At 40.0% G+C, this 15,409-nt stretch overlaps 1 protein-coding gene across 1 annotated transcript in view; it reads left to right on the forward strand.

Annotated features, from left to right (window-relative positions):
• Window positions 1–894: 894 nt before the first annotated feature.
• pou6f2 (POU class 6 homeobox 2) overlaps window positions 895–15,409 on the forward strand; it is a 68,582-nt gene continuing 54,067 nt past the window's right edge. Inside the window, exons 1-2 of the mRNA XM_078280592.1 lie at window positions 895–962; window positions 3,841–4,028. Coding sequence (XP_078136718.1) covers window positions 3,857–4,028 — 172 coding nt within the window. The 5' untranslated portion in view covers window positions 895–962; window positions 3,841–3,856. The remainder of the gene's footprint in view (window positions 963–3,840; window positions 4,029–15,409) is intronic.

Raw genomic sequence — 15,409 nt, forward strand, 5'->3', positions numbered from 1 at the left:
TTGTTAGCAATACCAGTTGATAACAACGCATTACGCCGTTTTTTTGTGCATGCAAACAGTGTAACAACATGTCCACAGATAGACGTTGAACATGCCTGTGTGAACGACTGATTTAGTGACACAAATAAGACAGAAGTGCTTCTAACTTTATGTTACTGCAGCTTTTCACAACTGTTGATACAGGGGGCAGCCATGTTGGATTTTGAACTCAGGCTACTGCAAGGTTGTACGAGTTCCGAGCTCGTAAATCCGAGGTCAGGGGGCGTGTTTACGACTTTGACCTCGTTAAAACCGAGTTGCGAGGTAAATAGAACGGGGCATAATACTGAGCAGGTTTAGAATATGTAGTGTGTTTCCCTGGAGAAGTAAGAAAATTAGGTATACACATAAACATCAGTATGCATGTTAGAAATACTTGATATTTTAGTGTACTGTTGTTGTGCACTATTCTTCCGCACTGCAATGTCAAAAGAAAAATGGTCAAGAGAGAGCTGCAAAAATATTACAATAATCAGACTCATTTTCTTTCAATCGATGAATCAGTGAATCGATGCAACTCTACTGTTATACAACTTTACTCTCTTCAGCTAGTTCTGTGGCCTTGCTGTTATCTTCACCTTATAACTACAAGCACAATCACTTGTACATCACACTATTCATTTCTGTAAGAGTTTGAATAATGTATGTCAGTGTATTGCATAATTTCCTGTTAGTAGAAAACAGTGAAATACATCATTTTTTTGTATACTAACTTTTAACTTCTAACACAGCTATAGTTCGGTTGTACTGTTCCAACTGTTTGTCCCGTCCATGTTGAATACGGGTATCAATATTAGAGATTATTATGAATAAGATCAAACAACAAGTTTTTCTTTCTGTTTCATAACCAGTGGAGAATCAAGTGTTGGAGTGGAGTGTGACGGTCACAGGCTGAAACCCCTCACACAGTGTCCCTCACACTGGTAAGACCACTAGCTATTAGCATAGGTATCTGCTAACCACTGATTATTTGGCCAGTGGGGGGTTTGGTGGGTATGGGTAAGCGGTAGGCAGAGGGGGGGGATCAAGTGCTTTTTCTTGTTCCTGCAACCTGTTCCTGAGCTGAGGCCAGACTGAGTGAACAGAAAAGAAATGAGACAAACCTCCCTCATGTCTGCTCCCGCCAACCCTCTTACACACACACACACACACACATTCACACGCACGGACAAACTCACATTATTACTTTAATCAGAGGTCTGAGGGTTACTTTAAAAAATGAAGCTAATCCGTTACACATCCACTGCTTAGAATCAATAATGTAATTTCTTATGGTAATTTTTAAATATCCCTTTTTATTACGCATTTTTACAATAACATTACAGTTATCCCATTATGTGTAATTACATTACTTCCTGAGCTTAAAATGATAAACAAGCCCAACCTGGTGGCATGATTGCAAATGGGCAAAGCAAACTGTTTTGAAATGAGGTAATTAACAGCTGCGTAAGATGGTGAGAGATGAGTGTTGCCCCCTTATCCTCGAGCCTCAGAGGCCAGGGGAAGATTAGAGCTCTGATCTCATTCCCAGCACTTGTTTGGAGTCTGTCAGGAAGAGAAATGCCAGCATTAGAGAGGTACCGCCACACTCCTGATATGATGAAATAAGGAGAAAAGGAGAAAGGGAAATAGATGGAGGGATGGACAGAAAGGACCCTGCCCTTCTCTGAAGTGTCAGTAGCTTGTTTATTCTATTTTTCATCGTAGCTGCTGGGGCAAAGATTCCCATTTTTCCTTTATTTTTTCCCCTCACATCCTAACAAAAAAACACCGCTCTCATTTTTTATAGGTCTTGCAAACTCTCATGCCCCAGTGAAAATTACATTGTGAAACGGTAGAAATTTCAGGGCTGCCTGTTCTCTGCCCTGTCCCTCTGAGCTTTCAAACAGTCAACAGACTGTGAAGAATAAATAATAAAAAACTATTGATTATTTTGATGACTGCAAGATTCAATTAGGTATTAATTTTGCCCTCCAGTGGACCTATCAAGAAACTCAAAGGATAGGAGGTAGGAGGTGGGGGTGGACCCAAATGCATGCAGAGTGTGGCCAGGCTCAGACAGAGGGGAAAATGTGTTTACCTCGGCGGGCAAAGAGGTGCATTGATGCGCAGTGTCCCACATTTAAGTGCTCCACAAATGAGGCCCTGATGACTAGTGACATTGTTACCGGGGATATGAGTATTGACCAGCCAGCTCACTTTTTTAACGCAGCTTAAACTATTTCTATTGATTAACATTTTCATAGATTATCATGTGTCATATCAAAGAGGACTGATTCTCGTAATAAGCACATTAAAAAGGCCCCTCTGGGTAGGAACTCATCGACCACCCTGATAGAAGTGGTGGGGGTGGGGTGGGTGTTGATTGGTGCAGGGGCAAGATAAGACTCACCCTCTCTTGACTCACCCTCTCTTTTCCTATCTGTGCCTGTATGTGCTGGTCACCTGTCCTTTGCTCAGATATATTTAGGTTGGACTTTATTCATAAATAAGGAAGGGGCCTTAGTCCTGCTGCTTTGTGTCTGTCTCAGAGCCTGAGGTGGGGTGAACACTGTCTGAGGAGCTCTCCAGTCACAGGACACAAGGGGGAAGAGACAGAGGGAGTGAAGGCGGGAGGGAGTGTGTGTTTGTGTGTGTGAGGTAGAGAGAGCGAGAGAGAGAGAGAGAGAGAGAGAGAGAGAGAGAGAGAGAGAGAGAGAGAGAGAGAGAAAGAAAGAAAGAAGGAGGAGGTGACATCTCCAGTGCCTCAGGCTTGAACCTGTGGTTGCCCTTCAGATACACACAGGTTGAGGAGGCTGCTTCTGGTTCAGTAGAAAGCATGTACTAGCTGGTCTCTGCACTGTGGTGGCATGTTTTAGCTGCTGTTTGACTGACTTCAACATTTGGACTTTCTGAACACTTTTTTACTCTTTTCTTCTGGAGCTTTGTTTAGGTAAGAGAAATGGCTTTTATGAAACTAAACTTTTGATATTTGTAAAAGTCAGAAACTGTCTGTAGACTGGATCTTCTTCTGGATCTTAAGCATGCCGTGCTTTTTTGTAGTCTGTGATGTTTCAGATTATTTCAAAGCTCTTAATTTTTCTCTTAGCTGAATCTATTCCAATATGTTCAGATGGATAATGCCCTAATCATGGCATGTAGATGCTCTTCATTTTTGTTTCTAAGTGCTGACAAAAAAAATGAAAATAATTGGGGGGAAATTTTGGGAACATCAGTGACTTCATCTCTTGTTTAAATCAGGCCTTTGGTTTAAGTTGCCTCACACTCTGCTGCAATATGTCACCTTTGATCTCATTTTGTGTCCCCAACTATGTGAAAATTGATATAATCACTGGTGTGTATTTTCACTCATATCTTCTTTTTAGATGTATAATTATATTTATTTCATTTATTTATCAGAGCACAGCCCATGGACCTCCTTTGTAGACTGCTGTCAGCTTAGTGTTCGCTGAAGATGAGGCACATGTCAGGTAGTAATGAGCCCTTGGAGATGGATGTATCACTGTTTTAGGACTGCAGGGTATAATGGTAACGCCACGCGATCCGTAACAGTTCTTCACCAGGCAGCAGCCGACAGTATCAGCGGGGTAGCACCAGCCTCAGATAAAAGAGAGAGCTGGAGAGGGAGGGAGCAGGAGAGAGAGGGAGAGTGATGAGTGAGCGATAGAAAGGAGAAGCTGGGAAGAGAGAGAGAGAGTAGAGACATAGAGAAGGAGCTGGTGAGGCTAAGACGCCGAAGCACATCTAACTAGGGGTGTTTTCTCTTTTTTTCTCCTCCCTGTTTCCCACCTGGGCTTCCAGCTCCCTCCAGGATCCGATGATTACAGGGCAGCTGAGCAAGCCGCTGCTCTCCCTGCGCAGCGACATGAGTGCAGCAGAACTCCGGGCGGACGACAAAGCGGCCACCCCAGACAGCGATCTGAACGACGAGCCCCTGCTCCTGCCCTCTGAGGCCACGGACAGAGAGGGCACTCCCAACAAGCTGTACGGTAAGTCGGCTCACGCCTCCCATTTGTTCCTTCTCCTTCATAAAGCTGCTTGCTGAGGTCTGGTTTAGGCAGTGGTGAGGTGAGAACTGAGAGCTTCCAGTGCTGGGACAGGTGTCAGCAGTGTCAGGCAGCAAACTTAGTTTAAGTGCAATGACCAAGTTAATGTTCGGCTCTCATAAAGCTTAGATATCATTATGGGGAAATTGTATTTTATGTAATTTTGTGTTAACAAAAGCATTAGTGGATCATTTGGATCCTTCTGCATCTTTGCACGACTCTCCTTTATATAAAATGTATTTAAAAGTGTAATTGACCCTTAAAAATCTGATTTTTACCGGTCAGGATTTTTTGCTAACCCCACCTTCGTCATCCTGGTGGAGAAAATGTTGTATTTGTTACAATGTTATAATTAATCACAACTTATGCAGATAACTAATAACTTTGTGCTGATTGAAATTTAAACCTCTACTTTATTTCAAATATAATATTTATCATCAGCACATCAGATATAATATTATTATTTCTAGAATATTGCAGAGACTTCTCTTTTTACAGTTATTTATTTTCAGTTTATTCAGTAATTGTTTGTCTTTTGGAATCTTCAGTTGCAAATGATCTTCAAAAAATATATATCAGCATGCCTCATTATTTTTGCAGTTATCTCATTAATTGAGTCTTCACACTATTTTGGTTGTGTCTAAATCAGTGTGTGTGTGTGTGTGTGTGTGTGTGTGTGTGTGTGTGTGTGTGTGTGTGTGTGTTTTTATTATGAGGTGTTTCAATCATGTGGACTAATTCAATCCCTGAGCCTCATTATTAAGCAATAAGCATAATGATATAAATTACCATTTTAGCAAATGTTCTAATTATTTGAGAAAGGTAATATAGCTCTTACGTTTTTTCCCCTCAGAAACCTTCATTAGAGAGATTTTATAATCATTAGAATTAGAAATAATTACAAACTGAATATTTATATCAAATTGCAGTGTCCAGTAACTGCAGATTTTTCCTTATGGACAAAGCTACAGAATTTAAACTTGAATTTATATATTTAATGTCAAGGAAATTGTGTGCTCTCATCCTTAGTATTTGTGAAATGTATCCATCTACACTAAACAAATTAATTCTAAGACGTTGTTTTTATTAGCTTAATTTCAGTAGAAAGCTTCTTTAAAGAGACCATTCTAAATATTGTGCAAAACAAATTTGAAGGACTTCCTATGAAGAGCTGATTTGCTCAGCATATCCTCATCATTTATCATTTTTGTCAAGTTTTAATATTATTATTATTATTATTATTATTATTATTATTATTATAGTATTTGTTTTTTTATGTGGATGCAAGGTGACAAAAATGTTTTGTATATTTAGACAAACTATCTTGTCTGGTGGTCTTTCTGTTTTTGCATTTCTAAAAGTTAAACTGTGTGTTTATTAGTGTGCGTTAATGTCTTAGTGTGCATGTGTGTGAGATTCTGGCATATTATTGTTTTATTGCTGGTTATACATTTATACTGCAGTAAACAGTGCATTTTTTAGACTGTGTGTGTGTGTGTGTGTGTGTGTGTGTGTGTGTGTGTGTGTGTGTGTGTGTGTGTGTGTGTCCTGGGAAGTGGCAGAGCGTATAGTATAGTGCCTACAGTATATACTTAGCTTGCCAAACATTTGTGAACAAAATAAAATCCGAATTTGGAGGAGAGAGAGCCAAATGTTACGATCAAATCTAATCAGTGAGATTTCAGCTGTCCTTTAAATCCTTTTTTCAAGAATAACCCGAGGCGAGAGACTTCTAAACAAGGACTGTATACTGCGGGATTTTTCTCTGAAGTGTTCTAATTTGGTTTAATAAGCATCAAGTCTCTCCCTCTTTCTTCGTTTCTGATCAGTCTCTATCTGACTCCTCTCCTGCTGCTCACTTGCTACTTTTGCTGCTTTTTCTCACGTGCATGTACACTTAATTGTTGTGAAATGCATTACTATTTATTTATATTTGAAGCTATTTTGGTTTGACATTACTAATGCGCCTTTGTCTATGAGAAATGACTTAAGAAAAACATGAAAGTAACGTATTGCTGTTTTGTATTTCTTAAACCATAAGATTATGATTTTTTTGTGTCCATTTTGTGCTTGATGCTGATGGCCTGTCTGATGGCTGGTCAGAGCCTCTCCAGTGAGAATTCTTTGGGGGATGGTTTCTCTCTGCCTAGTGGCGGAGCCATGGGCTGTGCCAGCGGCAGGTTTGATTTGGGAAGCGCTGCCCACAGAGAAAAAGGCAGGGGCCGACGAGGAGATGTGGCACTGTGTCTTTTGCTGGGGGAGATAGGAGGGAAGAAAAAGAGTGTGTGTGTGTGTGTGTGTGTGTGTGTGTGTGTGTGTGTGTGTGTGTGTGTGTGTGTGTGTGTGTGTGTGTGTGTGTGTGTGTGTGTGTGTGTGTGTGTGTGTGTGTGTGTGTGTACCAGACAGAAGGGAAAGGTTTAGTGATTGGTCACTCACCTTTTTTTACTCAGTCTAGATGGTAGTCTCCTTGTTTTGTATCTAGTTGAAGTTTTTGAGTGAACATTTTTTAAACTTTAATGTTTTAACTGCACTTGATGGATCACATTACCCCCTATGTGATGAGTGGGGTCTATGAAACCTCTCTCAAACTGATTAAGCGTAACTCATTCAATTCAATTCAATTGTATTTATAGTGTCAAATCATAACAGGAATTATCTCAGGACACTTTACAGATAGAGTAGGTCTAGACCACACTCTATAATTTACAAGGACCCAACAATTCCAGTGATTCCCCCAAGAGCATGCATGAATACTCAATCTCAACTCATGTGGCCATAAAGGTAAACGCTATCCTGATTTTTAAGATGCAAAATGTTCCATGCATCTGAATTTGGACCCCTTTGAGTAGGTAAAGAAATTATTTAAAAAATGTAGACAATAATTAGGATTTTTTTGGTTCCGTACATCAGTTGGATTTTATGTAGTTATTTGAGCCCCATTTGCTTGTATTTGTGTTTGCAGTGAACTCTCGTGGTTGCAAGGAGATTGTATTAAGTTTTCAATTCTCACTGTTCTATTATCAACATAAATGCCACTGATATGAAAACAACCCTGAAATGAAATTAAACTAGGCCTTACATTATTCAGTGGTTTTCTTTATGTGGCTCTGAACTGTGCAGAAGCCATTAAGATTATTCTCCTTTACTTTCATTGTGGTGAAGAAGCAAGAATACTTTGGATTCCTCAGTTTCAGAGTATAGAAAAATGAAAAGTCTTCTGCTTAGGATCACCTATGGCTAATTAGTTAAATACTCCCAGAAAGTATACACTAGATCTCTTTCCATACACATTATTATACTGTTATTGAACAGACTTGAATCATCATTTAATGCTGGTATTGCTGCATATTTACTTTGTGCTGCGATTACATGTGCCATATATGTGTTTTTATATCTAGAGGGTAAACCACAACTTTCCTTCCCTGCAGAGTTGATGATATGACTTCAGTTTTAGTCCTCTAATACTATGTATAAGATTTTGTGCTATTGTGAGAAGGAGAAGTCAGTTGGAGACAATGACAGCAGTGGTCATGTTTGTCTATAGTAAATTGTCCACCTATACACACCCACCACATGCTTACTGCAGTGGTGAAAGGGTCGTGCTCCTCCTAAAAGCTTGCCTGTGCAAATAGTCTTCCACTTCAGCTAACAGGGGCTACGAGGCACCACAAACATCCTGCTGCCTTGTATTTATTCCAAGTAGAAGTGGACATTAGGTGGGAAAGCTGTGGTTAGTAGGGCAAGCAATTTTTCTAAGGACGGAATGGTGTTGGATGCGTACAGTTTCTGTCTTCTCTTCTCAAGCAAATCTCCCCCTTTCAGACATCAACAGACAAGATAATAAGACACTCAGAGCACAATTCCGTATTATATTCAGCAACCAAAGGCTCATCTCTTGTCAGTTTGCATTTACTCTCCCAAGGATGTGACGCTTCTATCATCATGCTGTCAAAGGGAGCCAGGCTGGAACGACAGGAGCACTCATTTCATACACTTACTGTCCACATGAAATGATCTGCACTTATTCGGATTCTGCCAAAATGGTGGAACATTTTCACAAAGGTCACCTAGAGAACCCCTTCCCCAAAAGAGCATTTCATTGATTCCTGGTATTGGAGGTCATTCAGACAAAAAGTCCACACGAATGCCACATCTGCTGTAATGTTGCTCCTGGCCTTTGTGTATTTCCAGGTTTATTAGGCTTCACTTGCAATCAAAAATTAATTTCATCTACTATTCATGGACTAGTCAGCCACACAGGACTTTATTTTGGAAAGCACTTAGAGTTGCATCATTAGAAAAGTTGCAGTACTTTTCCTTAAATGTAGCTTCCAACAATTTTACAATGCGAAGGTTTCGGTAACCATTTTTGAATAGCCAAGCGACCATCAATAGCGACCGCAATCATTTTATTCGCCATCCCGCAAAACTACGCCCGACACTACGCAGTACAATTGACAAAGTGCAGACATTCTTCTGTTCCCGATGGATCCAGCGAGTGTCGCGTTAAGGATGATGTCACGCAGTTTCACGTGCTGTCGCTATGGCGATCAGATGAGAATCTGGCCTACACTGAGGGGGTACTATCACCAGTGGAAATAGAGAAAAGCACCTGGTACCACAAGTGAGTTGAGTCAAGTCAAGTCAAGCCAAACCATACAGGGGAAATGAGGCATCACATATTTTGACTTTTTACCATGTTTTGTTCCAATTTCCACCTTTTAATCTAGTATTTTGCTGATAAGGGGCCAAATAAACAAACATGAAACAAAAATTGTTTCATTATACATTACACATAAGAAAGGAGCTGCTCCCGGCTGGATAAAATTAAAACTAATAGTGGACAGTGGTGAGACAGCTTCAAGCATACCTGGAAAACATATGAGAAAAATATTAAATCTTTGGACAATTTTCTATTTTTCAACTTACAGTAGCCTTTAAAAGTCACAATTTGACTTTGATTGACTTTATTTGATTTCTTACCATCTTGCATAATTTGTTCTTATTTCAAAACGGTAAAATACACTAATTTTGTATATTAACATACTTAGTGCATACTTCATAGTATTATGTAATGTAGCTATGGGATAAAACTACTGTCTTTCGTGCAAAATTCTCTTTTGCCTTTACAAATTCATACACACATATACACACACAAAGAGACACGCACACACACACATCTGGAGGCACAGGTTCTTATTATTTTTGTGTAATCAGCTTAGTGTGCACGATGCATGGTGGGATAGGCTGCTTGCTGATGCAAAGAGCCTCGTAATGTTGTGTGGTGAGGTTAAGTAATAAAGTGGCACAAACCCAGTGCTGAATGGGCCACACTGAGTAAATAAGAGTGGATAAAGGAGATCGAGGGAGAACAAGTCTCTCCCCTGGAGGTGGATCTCATTATGGGGATTTCAGCTGTCTGCACAAATTTGAAAACAGGCTTAATGCATGCCTATAAAGCAGGTGTAATACATTTGCTAATGTGCCCGCAACGCCCATGGCTACAGCAAGACGATCACTGCGCGGCATGGAGGACAGCGAGGATGAGCACAAGGCAGACTTCTTGTTCCTGATGCAAACAGCAGTAAAGGTCATCAGGCTTCACAGATGCTTGGTTATGCAGAAATGATTTTGAGCGAAACAAAGAACTTCAAAATAACTGACAATATAATTCTCCCTGCTGTTTGTATATTTAAAGTCAAGAAGATTATTGTTGCCTTGACTAGAAAGTATATAAGTTCTGTACGTGGATAGCTGTGGAGAAAATAAATTGAATTTCAATATGCATTTATTTTAGTTATACACTGTCTTTAAGTTGGAAAATCATTTTCAGCAAAACTTATGTTGTGTAGCATGTGCTCCATAACCAATATCAATAAGCCTTTCATGTAGAGCTAACAAAGAGGCATCACATCTCCTGGTACGGACACGGTTGGTGTTGTTGAGATGTAATTGAAGCTGCAAGGGTCACATTTTCGGAATAGAAATTACAGTCTTGTCTTTGACTTGTGTGGCGTGAACCAAAAATGCATCCCACAGCCCTTGTGTCCTTCACAAGCCTTTATTATTTATAACGCCCGCTCTTTGAGCAATGACCAGTACTAATGCATAACCTTCTGTCCTTCTGGCTGATTCGCTTCCTTTGAAACCAAAGATTGAGGTAGGAGTAGTGGGTGTATGGTGGATGAGGCAGGGTTGTGGGCGGGCGGAGGGGGTGGGGAAGCTAGTATAGGGCAGTGGAGATCCAGGCTATCGAGAAGTTATTATGTTTTTTTCCCTTTATATCTGAGGATGTGGAATAACACTGTGATGATTCTTTTCTCCAGAATAGAGTTATGGGCTTCAAAGCAATACTATTTCCAGACGTCCCTCCTTCCACTATTTGTCTGCTCCACCAGCATAATGCACTGGGAGGGGTGGGGTGTGATGGGTTGGGTTGGGCTGGTTCTTTTAGCTACATGATTATTTGCTTGTTTCCACCTTTACCCACTCAGCTCTGTAAATATCACTGCAACAGGGGAATACAGTAACAACTAATACAAGACTTAGATAAACTTATTTCTAGATAAACCCTGTTTAGCTTAGCTCCAGTGGAGGTAAGATATAGTCTTGTGCAGTTTGTAGCACCTGGTGTTATTGTGTGTTGCAGTGCTGGTGTGATCCATTGTTATAAAACCTCTATGACAGAAGGAACGGGTGAGGAGGGGCAAGGGGAGAAAGTGGGACATAGGCAGCATTAGTGCCCGATAGCCTGGGGGGTGCAGGCTGATGTGTCAGGCATGACATGTGGGTGTCTGGCCCCTCACGCACACACACACACACACACACACACACACACACACACACACACACACACACACACACACACACACTCCGCCCTGGACTGCCCTCACACCCAACTGGCTACTTCTTAATGTCCTGCAGCTGACCAGATGCAATGCAGGATGGACACAAATTCAAATAGAGGTTGTTTTTTTTAAGTGATTTCAGTTTGAAGGTCAACTGGTCACTTTTTTATTATCGATATTATCTGTTAATTATTTTTTTCATTAAACATTCATTCTACTAAATGTTAGCCTAAGGTGATATTTTCACAAAGCAAAAATATTTTTGATTTGCAGTGATGTAAAACTGAAAAACTAAATCTACAAATCCTCATATTTAAGTTGTAACCAGTGAATGTTCAACATTTTGGCTTAATAAATAACTTTAAATAATTTTCTGATTGGAAAAAATGTCTTGATTAACCTTCTGCCGATCAACTAATAGACTAATTGACTAAGCGTTTCATTTAGAGTTTGTAACTATGAAGCTTTGTGCAGTTAGAATTTGTTCTTCTTTCTTTTATTGAATAGGGGCTGCAACTATAGATTATTTTCATTAATGTTTAATCTGCTGATTATTTTTCTCGATTAATCAATTAAAAGTTTGGTCCTTAAAACCAAAACAGAAAATAGTGAAAATTTCCAAACCCCAAGGTGATGGCATGTCTTCAGATGTCTTGTTTTGTCTGATCAATCCAAAAGCCAAAAATATTTAATTTTACATGATATAAAACAGATATTAGAGAAGCTGGCACCAAAGATTTTTGCCATTGTTGCGTGAAAATGAACTAAATTGATCAAATCCGATGAATTTTCTGTAGATCAACTAACTGGTTGATAATCATTTCAACTCTAGTCATAAGAGCCTTGGGTTTCTAAACAGACAAAGTATGAACAAAGATATATGACACAGAGTGAGAAGATAGCCTTTATTCAGCACAGTGTTGCAGGCTGCCGGCAGCAGAATCCTATTTACAGCAAATATCATTTAAGTAATTTAGGAGGAGGAGCAATAGTGAAGCAGGCATCTCCTAAAAGGCTTACAGCTCTCTAAAGCTAGTCTTCATCTCAGTCTCTCGCCTTCGCTGATGGCTATAAAAGGATGAAGAATAATTTAGATTGTTATTTGCCTCTTTCAACCCTGAGCTAATCAGGTTGACATTGCTTTGGGAATGAGGAGGACGCTCCATAACAGATGTGCTCATGTGCAAAGTGTCCCAAGCCCCCGTGAAGCTACAACACAAAAGCCCTCTTCTCCCCTCCCCTTCCTCTTCCCTTCTCCATCCTCCACTCTTCATCACACCATCTTTCCTTCTTGACCTTTGAAATGGGCATTGCCTCTTCTCACCAATTTACCTCCCTCTGGTCCCTCTTGTGCTTCTGCTGCTTCCATCTCCACTCCAGCATCAAGGGAGAGACAGGTAAGAGCTGGAGCGGAGCACTCTCATGTCAAAGAGCCTTTTGGTGAAGACCTGAGGCCACGAGTGAGAGCATAAGTGTTGGAGCACAGGGTCCTTACTGCTTTAAGCATCGTTTGCATGCAGATTCTCCATCCATTCATCAGAAACTGGGGGCTTACTACAACCTCAAGTGTACTATTTTCTGTTTACATTTAAAACCTCCAGTCAGTGGAGACATCTATTACACCGTTGCAGCCATTTCCTCTGTGCCTGTGCTTCTTCTTCTGTCATTGAGTCTTCCCTCCGCTGATTGTGGCTTAACAATCACCTCAGAAGTAGTCACAGAACTGCTGAGGTGTAAAATCCTTTCTGTTCGGCACACTCCACGGCACCACCTCCTGTGTAATTCCTTAACTCCATAATTCCACTTTGTGCCAGAATAATGAATGAGATAGATTTTTTTTCTCCCCTGTAAGGTCTCCACCCTTGCACGATGAGGAATCAGGCTTTCATGTTAGAGGCCCAGAGAGAGTGTTGTGGCCTCTTCTCCCTCTTGCCCTGCGCCTGGCTCTTAATTAAGTAAATGACAGCTCTCCTAGCAGCAGCAGTAACCATAATGTAGCTAATAGTGTCTCAGGCAGCCCCTCAAATGTCTATCTCTGGTGATTTTCCATCCCCAGAAACAGTATTGACCTATCCTTAGCAGCTTCTTCACCCCAGCCTCTAAACAGAGTATTACTTCCCTGCCCGTCCAGAGGGAGCCATCTGACTAAGAGCACCTGGAGTTATTGGCAGCAGATTATGCCCTGTGTTATTGTTAAGGGCTTTGGTGGGAGTAATGAAACACTGAGCTAAATCACTGGTGATTTTGGCCCTCTTGCATTCTACAAGGAGTTAAGTAAATCTCTATAAAGCCGAGACTGCATATAGGCTGCTCTCTTCCATACAGCACAATGCCTTGTATGTAGCAATACTTTTTGGACTTTACTCCAGGCTGTCACTCTACATTTCTTTCTCTATCCGCAATGCAACATCAACTTTTCAAGCGGTATTAACAAAATCAATGGTCAAACAATCTGGGACAATTGGTTGTGTATTGACGGAATTAAAGCCTGTGTATGATGTGGCTTGTTTATCTGGGCCTATCCTTTACGCTTCAACACCTCACGGATCGCTGTCCAACAAACAATCGACAACGCAACACATATTTAATAATGAAAATCATATTGCTCTTTTGCATTGCGTTTTTGTGCTATAATTATCGCTGTATCTCTTCAATAATTCAATTTATTATAACAATTAAAAATGTAATCATTTTATAATCTTTAGTCTTTTTAAATGTGTTCACATGTGAAATTATTTTCCATGGATTAGATTTCAGTGGCAAAATGATTGACACCATCTTAATAGCAAACACACGCACTCAGCCAGAGAGAAAAGGACCATTATAAAAATGGGGGTTGGCTGTTCATTCTGAATAGCCTGAATCGTTACCAGGCCTCTCTCGTACATTTGACAACTTACATAATGCATTTCCACTAAAATAGCTTAAGTGTTAAAGCTTCTTTTATGGGCAAAATTGATTCATGAATGCTTTGAGGCGAAAGCTAACATGAACACAAAGCTTTCAATAACACCCATTTTATTCAGACTGTCAATGTATGAAGCGGTTGCATTAGACAAGGTGGCATGCTGATTGCTTTATGAATCGAGGCTAATTGTTTTGTGGTGTAGTCCTTGGGGCACCCTGCATTAAGACGAACAAAGTCAAATAAATATGGCTCTTTGGCCCCAACCACCCAACACACACAGCACAGAGAGACCTTCTGCCTTGTGTGGCATTGAAAGTCGCTCTCCAGTGGCCACTTTGGTGATCAATGAAAGAGAATTTATATAGTGGTGGATATTGGCAATATTTCCATGACATAAATCACATCAAAATTGCAGTCTGTTCCCTGTAATACATTTAATTATCTCACTGTCAGTATGAGTTTGGAATTCATAAGACTTGATTCATGAAGTTAAATTCATTCATCCTCTTTAGGTCAAGGATGTGTTAAAACTTGAATATGTATACATTTAAGGGCTAAAGAGTTTTGATTTAAGGCCACTTGTTAAACTTCTCAGGAAGATGAGGCCTGAATGTCCCAGATAAATGTAAAGCTATGTTGAATGTGCATCGCCTGTTCTTTCACTCGTTTGGCCTCTACTTTCATCTCTCTTCACATCAGTACATCCATTCATTCCATTTTACCCATTGTGTAACCTGCGTATAATCACAGCATCAAAGGACTTTCTTTTTAGTAAAGGTTTGATCGAGATATTTTCTCTTTTTCCTCTATATAGTGTATTAAGTCTATCTGGAAATCTATTTAAGAATCATTCACATTGGATAAGATTTTTTGTAAAGAAAAGAAAAAGCAAAACATGTACAAAGATTCTAGTAATAAAAAAGAATTGAAGACTGACTCCCGGGGCATTTCTTCTGTCAGCTATTTAATTTAGTTAAAGAAATTACACAAATCCTTTGGGGGAAGATGTGCATGTGTATTTATTTATTATCGATTTTTCCCCCCTGCGATAAACGTGTTAACGTTACTGATATTTGCAAGGGGATGAAGCTTTCTAAGTTATTGTGAAATGAAGGCATCAAGGAATCGTTATTCAGTAAGTCTCCCACACTGTTTATCAGATAGAATACATTATTCACAACTAATATCTTAACTACAGTCATGAGTCATACTGTTTGGAGCCTATTGATGACAAATATGGCCTCATAATATTCCCCCCTTCAAAAATAAATGTGAAATTTTACAGCAGATTATGATGATATTGTACTTTATCTGTTGCTTTTTATCGACTCTAATACAGCCACAAAGTATTTCCTGTAAGTCCAGATTGATCTTAATTCCAGATACTGAGTGTGCAGGGTGGGGCTGCACACAACATGATCCATAATGGGTGAAATAATTGGTGAAAAGAGACTGGCTTGTCAAAATATCCACTGCGTTGCAAGGTTGATAAGCGAGAGGATGTGGCCCTTCATCGAGAAGCATGGCCAGCCAGCCAGAGGTATAAACCAGCTAGAAAAGCAGGCTCC

The sequence above is a fragment of the Sander vitreus genome, chromosome 22 (assembly GCF_031162955.1).
Source record: "Sander vitreus isolate 19-12246 chromosome 22, sanVit1, whole genome shotgun sequence".
Classification (NCBI taxonomy): Eukaryota; Metazoa; Chordata; class Actinopteri; order Perciformes; family Percidae; genus Sander; species Sander vitreus.